Below are 19,877 nucleotides of genomic sequence, written 5' to 3'. Positions count from 1 at the left end.
AATCCAGTGAAATAAAAGTAATTTTCTACTCGCGGAGAAACTCACCAATAGCTGTCTAGAACGTCAGACATTATTGTTCTCAATGGACCAATGAACGCCGTGTGGAGGCGGGGATGGCGTGGCTGGACGTTACTACACGGGAGTTAGCTAGCTAGTGACTACTTACTTTCACGTTAGTGCCATGTTATTAAGAAGGTAAACCAAGCACAGTATCAACTCAAAGTTTGTTTATCGACCTATAAATACGTCGTTTACTTTAATCGATGGTGAATGTCCAGCAAACGTGTCAAAACGTGTGTAGAAAGATGTGCAGCTAACGTTAGCCCAACGGTGTTGATGGTAATCTGCCTGTAAACACCTGGACTGCCAAACACAGAGAAGTGAATGAAAAGCAACACGCCGTCAGGACCATTTTACTTCTAGACCGAACCATAAGAAATGAGGAAGTGGAACTGGCGAGAAGGACAGCGACCGCACACGCGACAAGGTGCTGGTCAGCGCCGTGGATGGCACCGAGGAAACCGACAGCAGTGGTAGCTACGTTAAATGACACTTATATCACGTTAAAGTATGGAGCATGTGCCATACTAGAATACAGTGTTTGTAATGACAGTGATCAGTATGTCAGTATCATTGTTGTGTGTGTGCGTTTCCTGTTCAAAGGTATGAACGTGATGATGCAGGGCCCTCACACAGACCATCTCAGAAGCACCATGCTAACCAACCTGCCTCACATTCCTCTTCTTCCTTGCCTTCCTCGTCTTCTTCTAACGCCAGCAGTGCTGCACCAGGTCAGTAACGTACAGCATTGAAAGTACACGTTTGCGTTGGAAGCCCCCATTTCTTATTATTAAAGGTATCAGAAGAGCACAACACTTAAATTGAACACATATGTACATAAACAGTAGTTTTACATGCAGTGTCTTGTCCAGGAGCACTTAAAGTAGAAGGATATTGACAGGAAAATTCTTGTTGTACACTTGGAAAATCAAATAGATGCAATGAAAGATGCACAAGCCTAATTTTTGCCTCCTTTTCTCCTGCCAGAGCTGCCAGGTTTCTATTTTGACCCAGAGAAAAACCGTTACTTCCGGCTGTTGCCCGGGCACAACAACTGTAACCCACTAACCAGAGAGCAACTACAACAAAAAGAAAGAGAGAAGGAGAGGAACAAGATGTTGGCAGAAGATGAAAACACAAGAAAAGTAAGTCTGTCATCAAGGGTGGTAGGCAAATCTTTTTAATCTTCTTTGTCTTTTAGCATTTTTATCATATTTATTCTTTAAGATTCCATTAAGCTTTTTCCTGTTGCTGTAGACAGACACAGTCATCTGATATGCTAAAGTTATGCCCTCTAGATGAAAGCTTACCATAAACCTCCTGCAGTGTACTAAAGGATTATGGCTATGGCAGCAGCTGTAATGACATCATCACAGTACAGCATTAGAGCACAACTGCAAACTGTGTAGGAATAAAACACTTGAGATCACAGTTGATCTTAGCAGAAGCACATGCTTTTCTGCAATCCGGGACATAAATGTTTAAGAAGTTGTAAAGAAAGAAACCTTGGTCGTAAACATGTACGCACATTTTCCTTGTCATTTACAGAAAGCACCAAGAAGAGGACTAAACACTTCGCTGCTACTTCAGAAACGACATCTAGGTGTATTACCTGAGCACTCCTATTGCAGGTACTGTGTCACAGCCCTGCAGGCACGCAAAACTCAACATAACACTGTTTTTCCCGTGTCCTAGCCACAGCTGTAACGGATTATGGGAAACAAAGAGAAACTTTAACGCTAATCAGTTCTGCATGTGTAGAGTGACTTTTCTTCTGAGCTTTGCTGGCCACTAATAATGATGCTAATCTATTTAGACAAGTTATTTTAAATGGTAATAAAACGATGGAGAAACATGCATAAATGCAGTCAAAGAAAATACTCTGCATCACTGGGAATGATATGAATAAATGGAAAAACAAAAAGTAATGAAATGCATATGAGGAAGTTTCTAGTTCTTTTTATCCTACAGGCAAACTGTCTAAATAAATACATAAATTACTACAGAGACACTGTCAGAAAGCTAAGAGAAAAGTGTATCAATTATCCTGGGTTAGTAGATTGTCTGCAGACAGTGCTAGTCTGTTACTATGGTTACTGTTGTGTGTGTGAATGGGAGAATGACTGAATGTAGTGTAGAGCGCTTTGGGGTCCTTAGGGACTAAGTAAAGCGCTATACAAATACAGGCCATTTACTGTTTGTCTCCAGGCTCGTCCATGAGGTGAAGGTCAGTGAAATGAGACGCCACAAACTAGAGATCCAGAGCACAGACAACAGCATCTCAAACACCGACAACTTCAGACTCATAGTGGTGAGAACACACACAAACACAGTGCAAAACACATGTTTCAATAGAATAAATGTTTGTTATAGTTGGTTTCAAGGGAGGGAGAGGGAGTAAGAACAGTTTGCTTCATCCAGAGGATGATTTGGGTCCACCAAGGCCCTGTGTATGATTTAAAAAAAAAAAACAACAACAACAACAACAAAAAAGATTGTTTTGAATGTTAAACATTGACGTTAGAGTCCTTTTTTTTTTCTTAATTGCTGGAAATGAACACAGTAGGTTACCTTTAAATATGGCCTCTATCTGTACTTGATGATGTGCATATGCTTTGTTTCTTTGTTGCCATTTCTTTTTCAGGGGGATTCGGCGTGTGAGCGAGTGTTCACAGTCAACGATGTCTCTCATGGCGGCTGCAAGTATGGCATCATGAACTTCAGCAGCAGCAGCAAGGGGTCTCTGTCTGTGGAAATGTGTGATAACCTCTACTTCACTAATCGGAAGGTAGGAGCATTTCTTTGGAGATAAAAGACCCTCCCTGAATACAAAGAATATGTTTGCATTTTTGTAGTTTCTATTTAGTACACTGCAGGAAATAAAAATTAATTAACTCACATTAATCTTGGAGCCTGTTTTTATGATGTGTCTACAAACATTTGGTCTGTTTAAATAATATTAATCACTCTGATCTGGTTAACATGTTTCAGGTCAATTCCATCTGCTGGGCTTCGGTAAATTACCCCGATTCTCATGTGTTGTATCCTTCCACAGTTTAATTAGAGCTCTAACTCTAGTTCACTTAACCTTCAAATAAAGGGCTTAACCTGGCAACAAAGATCACTTATAAGTTGTCCTTTTCATTTGCATTATTTGTGGATTCATACTGCTGTTGTTTCTAAAAGAATACACTTGGTGACTATCATCAAAATGGTAACATTTTAGCTCTATAAAGTGCACACCTGTGTCACAGCGTGTCATCTCTTCACTGTTTTGGTGAAACTTGTATGTCCTTGACTGAAGTAACTATCAGGCTGTGTCTGGTGGGAGTAGCAGACACCCCTGGCTGCGTGAGTTTACTTCCTGCTTCCCTCTTCAGCAACTCCAACCCAGGTTTGTCAGGGTTCTTGCGCAATATGCAGCAGTCACATTGCCCTTCTGTAGTTCATTTGTGAAGGACCCAGGTAGCAGTATGGTAAAACATACTATTCAAAGAAGCTTCTTCAGTCTTGGAATTATTATTCTAGAAGACTTTTATTTTGAAATATGTTTTGAAAGCAGTTTTGCTGTTGTTGTGTACCTCCCCATTACCCTCAACACCCTTCTCCTCTTACTTCTTGTACTCCTTCAGATCAGCCTGGGATGCTGTGCAGCTTTAAGATATCCTCAGCCTGGTCTTGTGCTTGGTGCCTCAACCCCCAGTTTGACAAGACGTTCAGCACTGGTTAGTAGTGCAGCTAAACATTTTTGTCGTTATAGAAAGGAGAAAATTACACATCTAAAATAATCATGTTTATGTGTGTGTTGACAGGCCTGTCTCGTAGAGTGATTGTGAAGGATGCAGAGACGGGCAGAACACAGACGTACAGCGTCGGCAGTGATGTCCTGGCTCAGCAGTTTGCCCTTAGGGTGAGGCATTTGTAACTTTAAAGTTGTTGAAGCACTCTGTAAGAACACCAAGCAAAAGAACACCTTTCCGTCCACAGGTTCCTGTCCTGTTTAACGGTTGCAGATCGGGGGAGATCTTCAGCATCGACCTCCGACAGCGCGGCCGCAGAGATCACAGCTGGAAGGCCAGTCGCTTCCATCAAGAGTCAGCCATCACCTCTGTACGCGTCCTGCAGGATGAGAACTACCTGCTGGCTGCTGACATGCTGGGCCAGGTCAGGTTCTTGACTTGACTCTTTAATTTTCTTTTTTTTTTTTTTTTACAGCAGATAATACTTTCAGGTTCTTAATTACAGGTATTTTACTTATGTTTTAGCCTCATGCGGAAAGACTTGGTAAACACAGAACCATCAGGCCATACTGACAAACTGTGGTAGAAAATATCAGAAAGGAATAATTTGAAAAAGGTAATAATTCAAGGATAGTTCTGTTGAGCCTTTGTGTGTTTTCTAATTTCTTTGCAGATTAAGCTGTGGGATGTGCGAGGCACAAAGCCAGTGCAGGAGTACAAAGGTCATCATAACGAGCATGCCTACCTTCCCATCCATGTCAATGAGTGTGAAGGGCTTTTGCTAGCAGGTAGGAGAGGATAAAACACTCTCAACACTCAATACTCTCACTGGTATAAACCTTTTTTGCGTGCAGTTTCAATGTTTACCATCCTTTCTACAGTGGGTCAGGATTGCTACACAAGGTTATGGAGCCTTAAGGACGGTCATCTATTGAGAACCATCCCATCACCCCACCCGGCCGCAAACGACTTGATCCCAAGTGTTGTGTTTTCATCTAACCTGGGTGGCAGCAGGGGCCTCCCCGGGCTGCTCATGGCTGTCAAACACGACCTCTATTACTTCCCATACAACACTGACTACCAAGAATGAGGAGTGCTGAGGCCAGCTGTATCACTGTGTATTTGAGAGTGTGGCTGGGTAAAGATGTTATGTGACAACCATTTACACTAAATTTAGACTGAAGTGGTGACCTCAAAGAACTGCTTTTAAATTTCATGGGAGTTGCCTCATCATACACATGATCGTGTTTTTGTGCCAAAAGGAAATGGAAGTGCTGCATTCACATGTGCACACCGGTACAGTTCGGTTTTCCTTACTGTTCTTTTTACAGAAGAAGTGCACTTATTTTAAACACAGCTAACCTTGATTGTTACTGGAAATAAGGGTGCTGGGATTGAAATTTGAAAATGATGACACTTTTTGTTTACTAAATCAACATGTTTTATAGTCTTTGTTGATTCCCAGTAAAGTTTATTAAAAACCTTATCCCACTGCATTGTATTCAACCCATACACAGACACCTTAAGATTCCACTGTTTAATACATATGTATGAGCATACATAAATACAAGGTATTGATTGGTTCCATGTGATATCTATAGTCATTGATCTCTGTTTGAGACAGGATAAATCTATTATTCATGTTGAAGTCTGTTATTTCAGCTTATCTGATTGATCACAAGCAAACCAACTCTTCCAGTTCGTTAACAAGAAACAAACAAAAAAAAAAAATCTTACACAGTCAAATCTCATAATACCAAGATATTCATTAGAAAGCCTGAATGCATCAAGTGTCATCTTCATTTAATAGTAATCGAGTCAGATACTCTGTACAGTCCTGTTGAAATACAAGCAACCTTGATAGTTGCTGACAAAGAAGAGCGACGCAGCCTGAGCTGACAGTAAAAGACTACTCTTACTAATGATCTCTGTTTTGAGGGGCCAGCCCCAAACATGGTTTGAAACCTCAACTGTGTTAAGTCCCTACTGTGATCCAGCCACTATAAAGCAGTTTCTGTTGCATTGAATCCCACCTTAGTCAGATTTGTCCTGATACGCAGTTATGACATTTAAAAATAAAATGAGGCAATTAAAAAAAAAATTCCCTATTAAAGTAAACATTTTTCCCATATATGTACTGTGCATACTAAGTAGAATTCAAACAGTTAACATGGACAGCATTATTAAGGCTGTTCTTGTTTTTGTTTGTTTTAAATCTGCCCATTCAAATTCACAAACAACCACAAATAATCAATGGGACTATTTAAGTAGTAATTACGAATTATATATGTTGGAATGCATCTTGCTGCTACAGTACATCAGTGGCTTCCGATATAATGATCTAATATAGTCCCTGTGAAGCCAAAACGAAAGAAAAGTAGCTCTAGCAGGGGTGAATTAGAGGTAATCTACCTCAGTATTTCAAAAGAAAGGGATCAGAATTCAATGTGGTTGATGACTTTTGAGATGTTCTATCTAAAGCTGGTCCTAAATATTACATCCAGGTCACCTGCACAAACCATTTTAGAACTAATAAGACATGATTACCTGGAAATGCTATGAAAAAGAAAAAAAACAGGTCAGTACTTGTATTTTTTAAAAGGCTTAAATATGTAGCTCCAAACCAGGCAAAAGGGAGCTAATGGTACTAGCATATCACGTAGAGGGTGTGCAGGGATTAGTGTACAAGAATACAAATCTGAACGGATCTACAGAGCAACATGGAAATTTACCTGAAGTCATTTGTAAGCAAGCTTGTACAAAACTCACTTTGATCATCTCTCTGTTCTTTTTCTCTCCTGTCCTTATAATATTCAAGCCTTGCTCTGGCCTGTCTTCACAGTGTAAATTATAGGCATATTAAAGAGAAAAGCGATCGATGGACTGATGTTACATGAGGCCAGCACTAACAAATAATAAACGAGTCCCACCTGTACAGTCTAGAGGCATCCAGAAAAACAAAAATACCCCCAATGAAACCTGTTAGACTCAAGATGTCGCAGATTCCAGTTTCCACAAACGCTGGCATCTTTAATTGCTCCATTGAGTCCTGCTAGAGTTCCCCTGTTTTCTGGTTGCAGCCGTTGCAGACCCTCACGGGGTGGTCCCATCCACGGGACGGCACGGGGCGCCGCTCCTGGGAGCAGTCATCGCACACGCCCTGCCCACAGGCGCGACAGTGGTGGATGGAGAGACGTGGTGAGAACTCCCTTTGGCACTCGCAACAAGAGTGGATGTCCTGATCTGGCACCCAGTAGGCCGGCCGAGCTGCGTCCTTCACTAGGCCTGGAAAAAAAGTTTTTATTTCTCTCACTCTTTTTTTTTTTTAAAGTTGTTTCTCTTGCTCGCTATATTATTTTTTAGATCCTATGCTTACCAAGAGGTATATCGATGGCACCAACTACAGCCCCCAAAGTGTTCTGGACAGCCTCTCCAACCTTCCTCGCTATCAGGGTGCCTCCCTCCTCCTCCAACGCAGCGTCCAGCAACTCTACAACATGCACACATCAAATCATATCATGTTGTGAACATTAAAACCGCCTGAACCAGCCCGGCAAACAATACCGCACTCTTAAACTCCCACAGAGAGACTCATTTGTGTACCAGTTGGAATTCCTCTGTTGTGGAAACACGCATCACAGACCCTAACAGGCGCAAGACCCCAGCCCCTCTCAGGGACCGGCCGGGTTTTGGAGGAGCAGGCGTCACAGAAGCCCTCTCCGCAGGCACGGCAGTGGTGCTTGGTGTCGTTGGGCTGGAACTCCTCCCCACATTTATGACATTTCTACGGCACAATAATAAGTAATGCGATTTATCGGCATAACAGTAACATAACAGTAACATAACAGTAACATAACAGTAACATAACAGTAACATAACAGTAACATGGGCTATCACCAAGAAAATGTTTTAGTTACACAAGTGATGTTTCATTCACAACTACACATTCTGGGCCTGTGATTCCTTATATATAGTTAGCTAAATATTGGTTGCATACCAGGATGAGGGAATTGGGTTTCCAGTAGGCAGGAGCAATTTGGTCAGTGAGCCAGGAAGTGACCGCTTTGGCAGGCTTGACGCTGAGTTCAGACACAGACTGAGAAATGTATTTGACTCCGTCCAACAACCTCTGAGCAGCGTTGTTGTTGTCTTTCAAAAAGCCATCAGACTGCAAAGAACGGTGTAAAAACACATAATTACAGTACGCCATAGAAGTTGTGTTTTATACAAGCGTCCCTCACAATTATCACTAAATACTGACAACAGTGCTGACAGAAATACAATGCCTGCCTTACCAGCTGGCGTTTGCACTGCTATATTCAGACTTGTGACTAATTATGCTTAGATCAACATGTTCCAGGAGAACATGCGACGTTACTTTTCTGGATATTTACATAAAGTATAAGCCACTCGCCTCATAGTGGCCAAATTCATATGACTCAAAGAAAACAAAAACTGAGCTTTTAGATTTCAGTGGTTTAAGTGAATTCACCGTGGCCTTACCCCAGGCCAGATGTGCTGGATTTCTGTTCTGACCACTGTTTCCACTGGGTCCTGGTTTCCATACCAGTACTGCCTGCTTCTGTAGATCACTGAACAGTTGGGACACTCAATGACATACCTGTAAAAAGACAAAACCATCTCAGTTTCAACACAGGGAGGAAAGATTCCAGAGGTGCCACACACTTTTTATATCAACTGTGCTCAATTTTCCATAAACTTTAAAGGGACATATGAAGATATTTATGAAAAATCATTCTATACTCGCAGGACTCACCCTGACCAAGCGTAGATGGCCAAGCCAAACCACGGCGAGTCAGACGAGGCCGTCGTTTTGGGAACCACTATGACTTCCTTTCCCCTTTCGTAGCAGGCCTGAGAAGTTCAGCACAGTTGCTCAGAACCTTGTCAAGCAGGTATACTTCAAATGTGGCGTAGATGTATATTTGTACTTGCCTTGCATGTGTAGATGCGGTTGTCGTACTGTGCAGAGTACCGGCAGCGATGTTTGGCTTCATGGTCAAGACCTTCCTTTAGGTGATTCATGCTCCTCTTACAGCCTGACCTGAAAGTTGGTTCCCAGCAAGTCAGCAAGTTTTATAAATAAGTAAAAGTAAAAGGTACTGGCAGTGATGATGCTGTAGAAATCTGATTTAAAGTATTTTTGATATTTTTTTTAGCAAAGCAGGGACACGCACCCACAACTGAGGCAGATGCTGGAGCAGGTAAAGTATTCATCTGGAAAGAAGGAGTTACTGGTCATATGTTCATCTGGAATCTCCCCACTGAAGCGCTCACTCAGGGCCTGAAAGAAGGCCCCAGGTGGAGATGGGAAAGGTATAAACATTTCCATTGGCTATGCCAAAACATACTTAAATGTAAGCACAGCTACCTGCAGGGCCTTGAAGATGACACTGGCAGATCGTGGCGAGCGTGTCGTATTGTTGTCCAGCTGCTGCTCCAGGCTGCGGAGCAAACCACTGAAGTCCGTGGGAGGGTTGTAGGTTCGAGTCCCACGGTACTGGATGGAGCTGAATGCTTCCGGAAATAAGCCCAGCTTCCTGAAACGCTCCTGGATAAGGCGCTCAGCAGATTCTGAGGGCGCGTCTAAATTCGGGGTACACATACAGATGGAGACAAAGTATTGAGGCAGTGGTTTGTGTGCTTATCTTTGAAAAACACTGAGATGAGACAAACTTCTTTGATGTACCTGATCCTAGTAGATTGGTGTGGACAGTCTCGTGGAAGATGATCACCGCCGGGCCCAGGGTGGACAACGGTACATCAAGACCACAGCGATTGGTAGTTGCCTTTAATTCTCTAGTGAAATGTTTCAGGTAGGCATCTGATGCATCACCAAGGAACTTGAAGAGATCGTCATGGAGACGGTCAGCGTGTGTCCGGTAGATTACCACATCAGAGATAGCCAGGACCTTGAGGAGCAGCCGAGTTCTCTGACCCTGATTAGCCCCTGATGAGTTTAAAAAAAAGAAAAAAAAGAATCATGAATGCCTGCCTGCTTCTACCCCCGTTTGTTTCATAATATTAAGTAAATCAATAATTTCATACCAGCTCCAAGCAGTCCCTCTGTATCGATGACTACAAGCCGATGCAGAGGGTCCATAGCTGCCCAAACACCCACAGTGCAGGACTCCTGAGTGGGAGACGTCTTGAACACTTCTCTCCCAAGAAAGAACGTATGGTTCAGGGTGTAGGATTTTCCCTCACCAGTGTTCCCAAAAATGGAGACCACCTTGAGGAGCTCATCTGGACTACAACCCAGTCTGCTGACAAAGTCCTCCTCATCCTTCACCTGAGAATGCAGACAAGATCAGCTCAATCGTTGTAACGCATCATTAATAAAACACCATCAAACGCCGAGTACCTCAACAAGTGCTTACCTGCATTTCCTCCTTCTCATCCACTAGCAGGAAGCTGCGCACCTTCTCCAGTTTAGATTTGAGGATTTCCATTTCACTCTCCCCAGCACTGACACTGTTCTCTTGAGGAGCTTTGGCAGGTGGGTAAGATACCAGAGGGTGTTTCCTCTTGTTGACTCCCCCGTGGGTGCGTTTTTGGCAATCCAAACACAGGTTGATCTTACAGCCCTGGCAGCGGACCACCGCTCTGAGTCTCCCAGAGCAGCTGCCATCCCCTTTGCAGGAGTCACAGAAAGGAACGTGGCCCGAGGCGACCCGAACCCGGTCGTGATTCCTCATGCGCTCCTGCCGATGTAGCTCCAGTTCACAGCGGGCACACTGCAAGCTGCCACACTCATCGCATTCAAACACAGCCTCGTCCGAGCCCCCACAGGCATAGCTCTCCTGACAGACCAGGATGGTGCTCATTCCTTTGTTTACAGCTGGACCTTGACCACTCATCTCAAACCTGTGAGGTCAGGAATCCCCTGGTGTGAAAACAAGTATAAAGGATTACTGTGGGTAATTGGGACGGCAAAAGCACTGCAGGAGAGGGCACAAGGTTATGGCACCGTCTTGTGAATCTATATAACCAGATGTCAGATAACCTGTTTTGTTGAAATACTGAAAAAAAACCAAAAACAAATTCACTCATGAGCAGTACTGTCAACAAAACGATAGCAATCCATGCCCCTTTTCTCTCTCCTTACTTTTTAATGGGGATATTCAGTTTATTAAAACAGCAAAATTAAACACACAAAACTCGGACTAGTTTGTTTACCTTTTGACACAACAGCTCTGTAGCTAACAATAGCTGGCCGGCATCTGTTTTCTTGTTCTGGTAACGCTAACTTTCTACATGAGAGTATCCCACACTGTTCTATACATTAAAAATGCCTAAAAACAGGCATTCAAACTCAGTAGTAAAGAGTCATTAGCTAACAGCATTCACACAAAGAGACACTCCTGAAACAAACAACCTTCTTTTGAGTCGACTGACCTAACAGTTGCTACCAGTCCGACGGCTGTCTCGTTAAATAACCTGCTGAATCGACACAGTCTAAAAGTGGACACGTACACTACCTAACACCATACCGCCGAATGCCACGGAGAGCTGACGCTGGAGGGGGGGCAAAGTTAGCAAGCTGTTATTGTGTCAGACCCCTGTAGATGTTGCTGCTTTTACATCAGCTGATCGGCTTGTTTTTATCCAGAGGTCAAAAGTCACGGAAGCACAAAGCATTTTGGGAAACGAAGGCCTTGCAAGTGACATGGAAAAGCGCTTACTAAAGACGAGCTGTTTGTAACCTGTTTATGGCACATACACCAACGTATACCCCGTATTTGACTTTTACAGACTGTTTGACGAAAGCTGTGGACCAGCTTGAGTTATTGACGGAGATATCGACGAAAAATCAATCGTTGCCCAGAATGCTTTGCTTTTTCCAGCGACTATAGGGTCTGCTTTTGTTCTACACCAGCGTGGGCCGTAGGCACAAGCTGAGACGGAGACAGAAGCTGAAACTGACACGCATCTCGTTGATATCAAACGAAGAATAATAAATGTTACACTTACAAGTTGTTCTATGCATTAAAGTACATTTAGTTGTTTTATGAACGAGTTTTTTCGCGGTCTTTTGCTTTTGTGTATGCGAGAGCCCCCCACCCTTTCTGGACACCCCGGTGTAGAAAAACAGTGCAGCCACATGAGTGGGGATGGATTGTGGCACCACTACAGTTGTAGTTGACTCTTTAATTCAGCTCTTTAGCTATTTTTCCCTTTTAATTCATTTAAAGCATATTACTTTAAGGAGCTTTCTTTTTTCGTCATCATTATAAATTTATCACCGCCTGTCTTAATGTGCTGCTGACCCTGTCTATTTGCAGTTAACAACTAATGCTAGCTCGATGCTAACTTGACAGGGTAACCGCGTTGACACCATACAAAGGTCATCACTCGTCTTTTATGCTCATTCACCTCGTTTCGCTGTTCAGTCGTCATGGAAGACGAAGCCTTCACTGACATTAGCGGTAAACCAATCTCTCTGGACTGTCAGAGTCACTCCAGCTTTTGCAGGGAGTTCATTATCAGCTCCCCAAAAGTGTCCATGGGCAAAGTGATGGTATACACCTGCTCCGTGTGGCTTCTGGCATATGCAGTGTTCTTCTTCACCCAGGTAAGATGATGAAGGCGAGACCAAAGTGATGCAGATTTACTGACAAATCCTTCTCACTGTGGGGTTGAGGTGCAAAGTTTCTGAGGACAGCGAGACAGTGGTGAGGTGTGCAGTAGGAGCCGTAGGTGGCTTCAAGGTGGAGTGGGATTGCATCAGGGATCTGCTCTGAGCCCCTTCTTGTTTGCGATGATGACGGTCAGGCAGGAGTGTCCATAGACTGATGTTTACAGAGACACTGTGATATTTCCAAGCTACCTTGACTACCATGACCCGGACGCATCCATCAATCAATCCATTCATTCGCTTCCACTTTTCCAATTCAGTGCCGCAGGGGGTGCTGGATAGGTCCGCAGTCTGTCGTAGGGCTAACACAGACAGACAGACAACCACTCGCTCTCATATTCACACCTCTGAGCAATTTAGAATCACCAATTAACCTAACCCAACTAATTGCATGTTTTTGGACTGTGGGAGGAAGTCTGAGTACCCGGAGAGAACCCACGCTGATATGGGGAGAACATTCATACTCCACACAGTAAGGCCCCCTCCAGATGGAGGGTGGTGGTACCCTCTTGCTGTAAGAGAACAGTGGTAACCACCACCACCACCATATATATCAGATAAAGGATGTTGAATATGGAGCTGGCAGGCAGGAGGAAATGAGGAAGACCATAGAGAAGATTAATGGATTTACATGAAGAGGATTGGTGTGACATAGGCGGGATAGGGTTTGATAGAGACAGATGATCTGCTATGGTGACCCCTAAACGGAGCAGCAAAAAGAAGGCAGAATACAGTTCTTTCTTTCTTTCTTTCTTTCTTAAAGATACTTGTTGTAATCAGAATTTGTAAAATTGAACACTAATTCCCACCACAAGGGGCCAGTATTTTACAAGAAAGTCTCAATCTAGTCGCCCTGTCTAAGATCGAGACGATGCACTTTTTTAGTTAGTGCAGTAATTTTGCAGCATTTTTTTTAAATGGCTCTGGGTTCTTTGTGTTCAAAGCTGTGCTTGTTACGTGAGCGTCCAGTGTGATCATTTAAAGTAAACTTTATTGTCATCTCTGCTATTTACAGTACAGTATATAGAGAGACGAGATGACGAGGCTCCAGTTCCATTCAGTGCAAAATAACAACAATAAATGTAGGAAGAGTAAGAATAAGAATAAATATATATACACTTTGAGACTTTTCCAGTGATGAAAAAGTAGTTGGATGTTTACTGTTGTTTTGTTTCACATCATTTCTGTTCTTTCCAACTGAGCGTGGTTTCTTTCCGGGAGTGGGTGATAAAAGTCACTTTTCAGGTGCATCGGCCATTGTTTGCTGATCCATTCACTAGGATATCTCTCTATCAGCATTTCCTCTTCCTCTTCTGTTGGACTCAGAATAGACTGGATGCCACACCATTAGTATCCTGCAAATTGGCATCATGCAAAAAAATTTTAATTTACAATGATTATTTTTAATTTAATACTTTTCCTCTCTTGCAGAACACTGCCGTTCTGTCTGGCGCTATTCTTGTCACCCTTGTTGGCATGATGCTTCACATCCACTTTGTGAAGGTAGACCACGAGTCCCTTCTCGTCATTGGCTCCTTAGGCATCCAGGTGTCCTCCAGCTATGCCTCGGGCCGCGAGATAACCACTTTCATTGAGATGAGCAAGATCAAGGATATTGTCATCAATGAAGCTATTTACATGGTGTGTTGGTGAACCTGTGCCTCTGTACTTGTGTGACATGTTGACATTTTCTCATGTAGTTATTCTACAGTTTGCCACGGAAGATTGGATTAACGTCTAATGCTTTTATTTCAGCATCAGATCATCTACTACCTCTGTGTACTGTTGAAGGACCCCTCAGAGCCCGATGCAGTGTCAAGTGTTGTGCCATTGTTTCAGGTGAGGATGAACATATCTCAAGAGCCTGTTTAGTGACTTGATTACCTGCAGGGCTGTTGATGTGGTGTCATTCATAGGAACCTGTTTTTAATTAACTCTATTTTTTTCCCTTTAGAGTTCAAAGCCAAGGCTGAACTGCTTGGTGAAAGTCTACAAAAGCTGTCAGGAGATTCTTTCAAAGTGCCAATGAAGCACATGTCATACAGGAACACCTGAGGTCATTCACCATGTTTTTCTTTTAGCCTCTTCCTTGTTTGTGTTAATACATCTTAGGTGTATTTTATATACATTGCATTTCTTAATGTTTTGCTTTCAAGGATAATGGTGTCATAATGTTGTACTGTGTTACATGATTAATTTAAAATAAATAAAACACTGGTCTTGACTACTTGTTTAAACCTAAAAAGTCAAATTCTTTAACTTGAAATGTAACTTGTAATGTAAGATCATAAAAATAATATTTAACCTTATAGTTTTTTTATACACTTAGAATTCCACAAATGATACAAGTTTGTGTATTTTGGCGCCATTAGCACACTCTTTTGTGTATTTGTTTTTGCCCCCCCCCCAAAAAAAAATAATTAATAGAATATAACAAACCAATATTCATTAATTACATAGATATTGGTAGCATTTGCTCATCTTTAAAAGTTTTAGTTGTTTAGTTTTACCACTAGGGGGCAGCACTACTCACAAACTTTTGGGTCCACGCATCAGTTTCTACAAGTGATTCAAATGTACACCATGTCCTGTTCTTTGTTGGCTCATCGTTTTTTTTTTTCCATGAACTGCTTTTGAATATAATCTCTGTGAGAAAACAAAAGCCTATAAGGCAACAGTTGTATATGTGTATAAGATGGACTGTGTGTGTGTGTGTGTGTGTGTGTGTGTGTGTGTGTGTGTGTGTGTGTGTGTGTGTGTGTGTGTGTGTGTGTGTGTGTGTGTGTGTGTGTGTGTGTGTGTAAAATAAAGATCTACACCCTTTTCCTAAAAGTATTTTCACTTCCTCATATCTACTTGCACCTTCATCTCTTAGGAACAGTAGGTCACGTTTACCACTGAAGTCTGAAATATCACTGTTGGCATACCAGACCTGTTTTCAGAACTGTTTTTCAAGGTTACCTCATCAACAGAATGACAATCAATATATTGTTATTGCAGTAATTGTATTCTTTTTATCCTGCAGCTGTAACACTATAATTACTATAATAACCCTTGTGGCATCAGTAAAGTGTCTACCTATTACAGTGTGAATTTTTTTTTTTAAAGTGTGACATTATAAATGTTAATACACCAATAACTGTCTAACTGCCTATCAGATTAATGCCTAGGCCACTCACAAGTCATCGCCACCTTTCACTTCTGTTTCCTCTTTTTAGGCCTTATTTTTGTAGGGCCTTTTCATGGCGACTCAGTAAATTCAAGTCAGACCCGTGTGTGAACTCCATGTGGTACAGACCAAAAAAAAACCCCCCAAAAAACAAAAAAAGCAGAAGGGTGTGATTTTCACGGGGTGAAGCATCGCACTGCTGTGAGAAGTAGCCCCTTGACAGGATAATAGTCCCTCCTGGAGGTGTAAAACAGCCAGGAGCCAATTCAAGAAGAAAACCTGGGAGTGACCAGGAGTGGCACCTCTGGGCTTTTAAATAGGCCCCATAAAGCAGGAGGAACACCACCCCCCCCCCCCCCCCCCCCCCCCCCACCCCCTCCACCTAAGTAGGGGAAAGATTTGAAACAGCAAAAACCCTGTGAGCTAGAGCTGTGGACCGTTAATTGCCCATGATAGCAGCAGGGCTGTGACGATTGTGCCTCCCCTTCTGTGTATGTTGTGGACTCACGTATTGTAATGTATGAATTCAGTCAAATGTGTTTTTTATATAAAGACTGTATTTCTGTTATCTAAGCAGATGGCAGATGCTTAAGATCAGCTGAATGTTTTGGGTGTGAGAATCTTGTGCTTCAGTGGGAGAGGAGAGGCGTTAACCCCTTTACCTCCTGCAGTGCGCACACACATACACACTTACACCCACACGCCTGCACACATTTGTTTTTTTTGTTTCTGAGACATTAAAACAGAATTCCCACACTTTCCAAACACTCTAAAGTAGATTTGAGGTATAATTCAACGTTTTCCCCAATAGTCATAATAATTTTCTTCATGGAAGAGACAGCACCACTCTTAAGGCTGATCAGCAGCAGCTTAACTTAGCATGAAGACAGGGGACTCTGAAATAATAACCCCACCTTCCTAAATGCACTGCGAAAATACACAAATTTATAAATTATTATTGGCCGGGTCAAATCTCACAAACACTAAAGCACAAACAGAAACTCTGAGTCTTGACTGCTTTCAGACAATAAAAGACTGAGGTAATTACACCAGTGTAAAGCAGATTAAACCAGGAATATCAAAGCAATTAAAGATCATTCAAATACGAGCACTAAAATCCATGCCTAATAATATATAATAACTACTGATAATAAGACACTCAAAATCGTTTCTTTTAGTGCATTCTGAAAATGTTCAGTGTTCATATGCAATACATATGCAAACTTTGGATTAAACAAATAGATCTAGCGAGTGAGGGGATGAACTTTAATTTTGAATTAATACGAAATCTTTTCACAAACACAACCCCCACCCCAACCATGCCCACCCACCTCACCATCTGAGCTGTAGTGGAGATCTCAGGGATAGGCACGATTGTGGCTCTTTTTCACTCTTCGCACTACGGTCACCTCGGTGAGCCGAGCAGAGTTCGAACTTCTCGATTAATTAAACTTTTAAAAGCAGAAAGTGAGATTGGTTCAAACTGGTAGAAGTTGGACGGAGATCCACCAGGAGGAAGAGGATTCACCACAACAGATGAGAGAGTGGGGTTTTTAGAAGTGAGATTTTCCTCATAAAATAATTGAAAAATTGCTCACAGAGAGCTGGGGATGCAAAGTCTAGTTTATCAGGGCAAGGATTGATGGCAGAATTGAACATTTTAAACAGGGCCCGGGGGTTATGGCTATTAGTCGCAATGATGTCGGACAAAAAAGCGTCCTGATATATAGTGCGGCAGCTACGTAAAATGTAGAGGGATACCCGAAGCTTATCTTTTTTCCACCTCCTCTCAAATTGATGACAGATAAGACGTAAATCTCGTATATATAGAGTCATTTAACCAGGTTTGAGGGGAGGATCTAAGACGCTTTACATTAGACTGTACACTATACCACCACCCATCCATTTTGCTCCACTTATCCAACTCATGGCTATGGTTGGGCATGAGCCTATCCCGTACCCCAGCAGGAGGCTGGGTACAACCGGTACTACGGTCAGTTAAGTCAGCCATTAACCTAACGTGCTGTGGGACTGTGGGCGGAAACTGGAGTACCTGGAAAGAACCCAAAACCAGGACCTTCTTGTCCTGAGGCGATGTTGCCCTTTCCTTATACCTTTAATTCTAGTATTTATGCCAAGCCAACCGAAGGCTAGCTCCAGCTACGTATTAACGATACAAACATTTACATGATGGTATTCTCATCTCTTTCCAAGATCGATAATCTAATAATAATATATACATTTTATAAAGGATCCAAGGTACTTGTTGTTAAAAGTCAACACACTCAAATTCATTCGCTTTACTTCCACTCCATGTTTTACATGTAATGTTCGGAGCTTTATGCTAAAAAATCAAAATGAATGAACTGCACAGAACACACATGTTAGGGCAGTCCACTGAAATTAATTGTGTGCTGCGGTTTTTCATTTGTTGGATATAAGCTACTCTTTGTATTCACAATGTTCTGTCCTTGTATTGTTGTGCTGTGTGTGTATGCGCACCAGTTCCTGGCTGACAGGTGCAGGAAGAAAACGTTATTGTATTGTTTAAAATGTGTCAGTTTATCTTCTTTATCTACCAGTTCAAACAGGCAGGAGCAACATGATGTCAGTTTGGATTTGAATCTCAAAAAGAAAAAAAAAAAACCTTCCCCACCTCACTGGCAACGTCACAGGGGCTTTTACCGGTCACTTATCTCTCCTCCATGTTGAACACTGCCTACAGTGCTTTGGTAGAAGTGTAAAAGTGTATTTTTCCGGTGGGACTCGCATTTACATGTCTCCCTCGGGGGGCGTTTTTATCCACGGATAGTTTTAATCTGCCTGACATGGAAAGCTTAGGAAAAAAACTTCTTGGCACTGGAGCTCCACCTGGCTGGCCTCCCACCCCTGACTCCAGCTGCAGAGCCTCATTGTTCTTCAGTTCAACGCTAAAAATGTGCTTGATCAAGCCTCACTCAAAACAAGCCTTTGTCTTTATAGTGTGCTTCCAAGGGCCAAGGGCAGGCTAAAGAGAAACACACCTTCTAATTTAATGTTTTTTCTTTATTTTTTACTACTTCCTACGTTGTAGATACATACAGAACACATTAAATATATGAATTTAATATATATATATATAAATTCCCCACTCGCCCCTGCGGGCGGTCAATCCTTCAAGCTCAGGTCCTGAGGCCTGGGAGCTTGCTCCAGCTACGTATTAACAATACAAACATGAGGGACCTATATATATGTGTATATATATATGTGTATATATATATATATGTATATGTATATATATATATATATATATATATATATATATATATATATATATATATATATATATATATATATATATATATATATGTGTGTGTGTGTATATATATATATATATATGTATATGTGTGTGTATATATATATATATATATATATATATATATATATATATATATATATATATGTATATGTGTGTATATATATATATATATATATATATATATATATATATATATATATATATATATATATACACACACATATATATTCTTGTCTTTATGTCAGTGGCTTCTATCTCCTCCTTTGGCCAGCCTATTACCCCAGCAGGGTACCTGATCACGGGCAGGGCGTACGTGTTGATGGCCCGGATCTTGTTCTTACCATTCAGCTGACTCCTCAGGACTTGCCTGACCCTCTGCAGGTACTTGGTGGTTGCAGCTTTTCTAGCGGCCTCTTCATGGTTCCCATTCGCCTGTGGGATCCCCAAGTACTTGTAACTGTCCTCTATGTCTGCAATGTTGCCTTCTGGTAGTTCAATCCCCTCAGTTCTGACTACCTTCCCTCTCTTTGTTACCATCCGACTACACTTCTCCAGTCCGAACGACATTCCAATGTCATTGCTGTATAGCCTGGTAGTGTGGATCAGTGAATCGATGTCTCGTTCACTCTTGGCATACAGCTTGATGTCATCCATGTACAGGAGGTGGCTGACAACTGCTCCGTTCTGTAGTCGGTATCCGTAGCCAGTCTTGTTAATGATCTCACTGAGGGGGTTCAGGCCTATGCAGAACAGCAGTGGGGACAGAGCATCTCCTTGGTAGATCCCGCACTTGATGGTAACTTGTGCTATGGGCTTGGAGTTGGCCTCTAGTGTTGTACGCCACATCCCCATTGAGTTCCTGATGAAGGCTCTTAGGGTCCCATTGATCTTGTACAATTCTAGGCATTCCAGTATCCAGCTGTGGGGCATTGAGTCATAGGCCTTCTTGTA

The 19,877-nt window shown here is 42.2% G+C and overlaps 3 protein-coding genes across 8 annotated transcripts; 2 read left to right on the top strand and 1 right to left on the bottom strand.

Annotated features, from left to right (window-relative positions):
* Positions 1–73: 73 nt before the first annotated feature.
* On the top strand, positions 74–5,294 carry wdr21 (WD repeat domain 21). The gene is made up of 13 exons (XM_085246423.1): positions 74–533; positions 664–791; positions 1,048–1,205; positions 1,609–1,691; positions 2,269–2,371; positions 2,705–2,848; positions 3,052–3,101; positions 3,375–3,454; positions 3,693–3,785; positions 3,873–3,970; positions 4,048–4,224; positions 4,474–4,588; positions 4,682–5,294. The coding sequence occupies exons 1-13, from the start codon at positions 439–441 to the stop codon at positions 4,888–4,890; spliced, it is 1,533 nt and encodes a 510-aa protein (XP_085102549.1). The 5' UTR covers positions 74–438; the 3' UTR covers positions 4,891–5,294.
* A 28-nt stretch (positions 5,295–5,322) lies between these two features.
* Positions 5,323–12,328, bottom strand: zfyve1 (zinc finger, FYVE domain containing 1). Of its 6 annotated transcripts, none has more exons than XM_085246421.1 (13): positions 12,198–12,328; positions 10,202–10,707; positions 9,870–10,113; positions 9,511–9,771; positions 9,193–9,407; positions 8,999–9,105; positions 8,757–8,865; positions 8,578–8,675; positions 8,304–8,421; positions 7,798–7,968; positions 7,404–7,584; positions 7,177–7,290; positions 5,323–7,085 (listed from the first exon to the last, which is right to left on the bottom strand). In XM_085246421.1, exons 2-13 carry the CDS (start codon positions 10,679–10,681, stop codon positions 6,853–6,855), a joined length of 2,331 nt encoding a protein of 776 aa, XP_085102547.1. In that variant the 5' UTR covers positions 10,682–10,707; positions 12,198–12,328; the 3' UTR covers positions 5,323–6,852. The 6 variants fall into 6 exon arrangements, with proteins under 6 accessions (XP_085102547.1, XP_085102544.1, XP_085102543.1 ...); XM_085246418.1 differs by lacking the exon at positions 12,198–12,328 and adding an exon at positions 11,001–11,551; XM_085246417.1 differs by lacking the exon at positions 12,198–12,328 and adding an exon at positions 11,220–11,551.
* pigh (phosphatidylinositol glycan anchor biosynthesis, class H) lies at positions 11,921–15,255 on the top strand. The gene is made up of 4 exons (XM_085246424.1): positions 11,921–12,396; positions 13,891–14,100; positions 14,215–14,298; positions 14,414–15,255. Exons 1-4 carry the CDS (start codon positions 12,220–12,222, stop codon positions 14,486–14,488), a joined length of 546 nt encoding a protein of 181 aa, XP_085102550.1. The 5' UTR covers positions 11,921–12,219; the 3' UTR covers positions 14,489–15,255.
* Positions 15,256–19,877: the final 4,622 nt, after the last annotated feature.

The sequence above is a fragment of the Mchenga conophoros genome, linkage group LG15, assembly GCF_057382185.1.
Source record: "Mchenga conophoros isolate Kocher_MC1m ecotype Shallow Benthic linkage group LG15, M_conophoros_male_GT1.1, whole genome shotgun sequence".
NCBI classification, from domain to species: Eukaryota; Metazoa; Chordata; class Actinopteri; order Cichliformes; family Cichlidae; genus Mchenga; species Mchenga conophoros.
The sequence above is the reverse complement of the archived record's forward strand: the minus strand, read 5'-3'. Positions and strand labels throughout refer to the sequence as shown.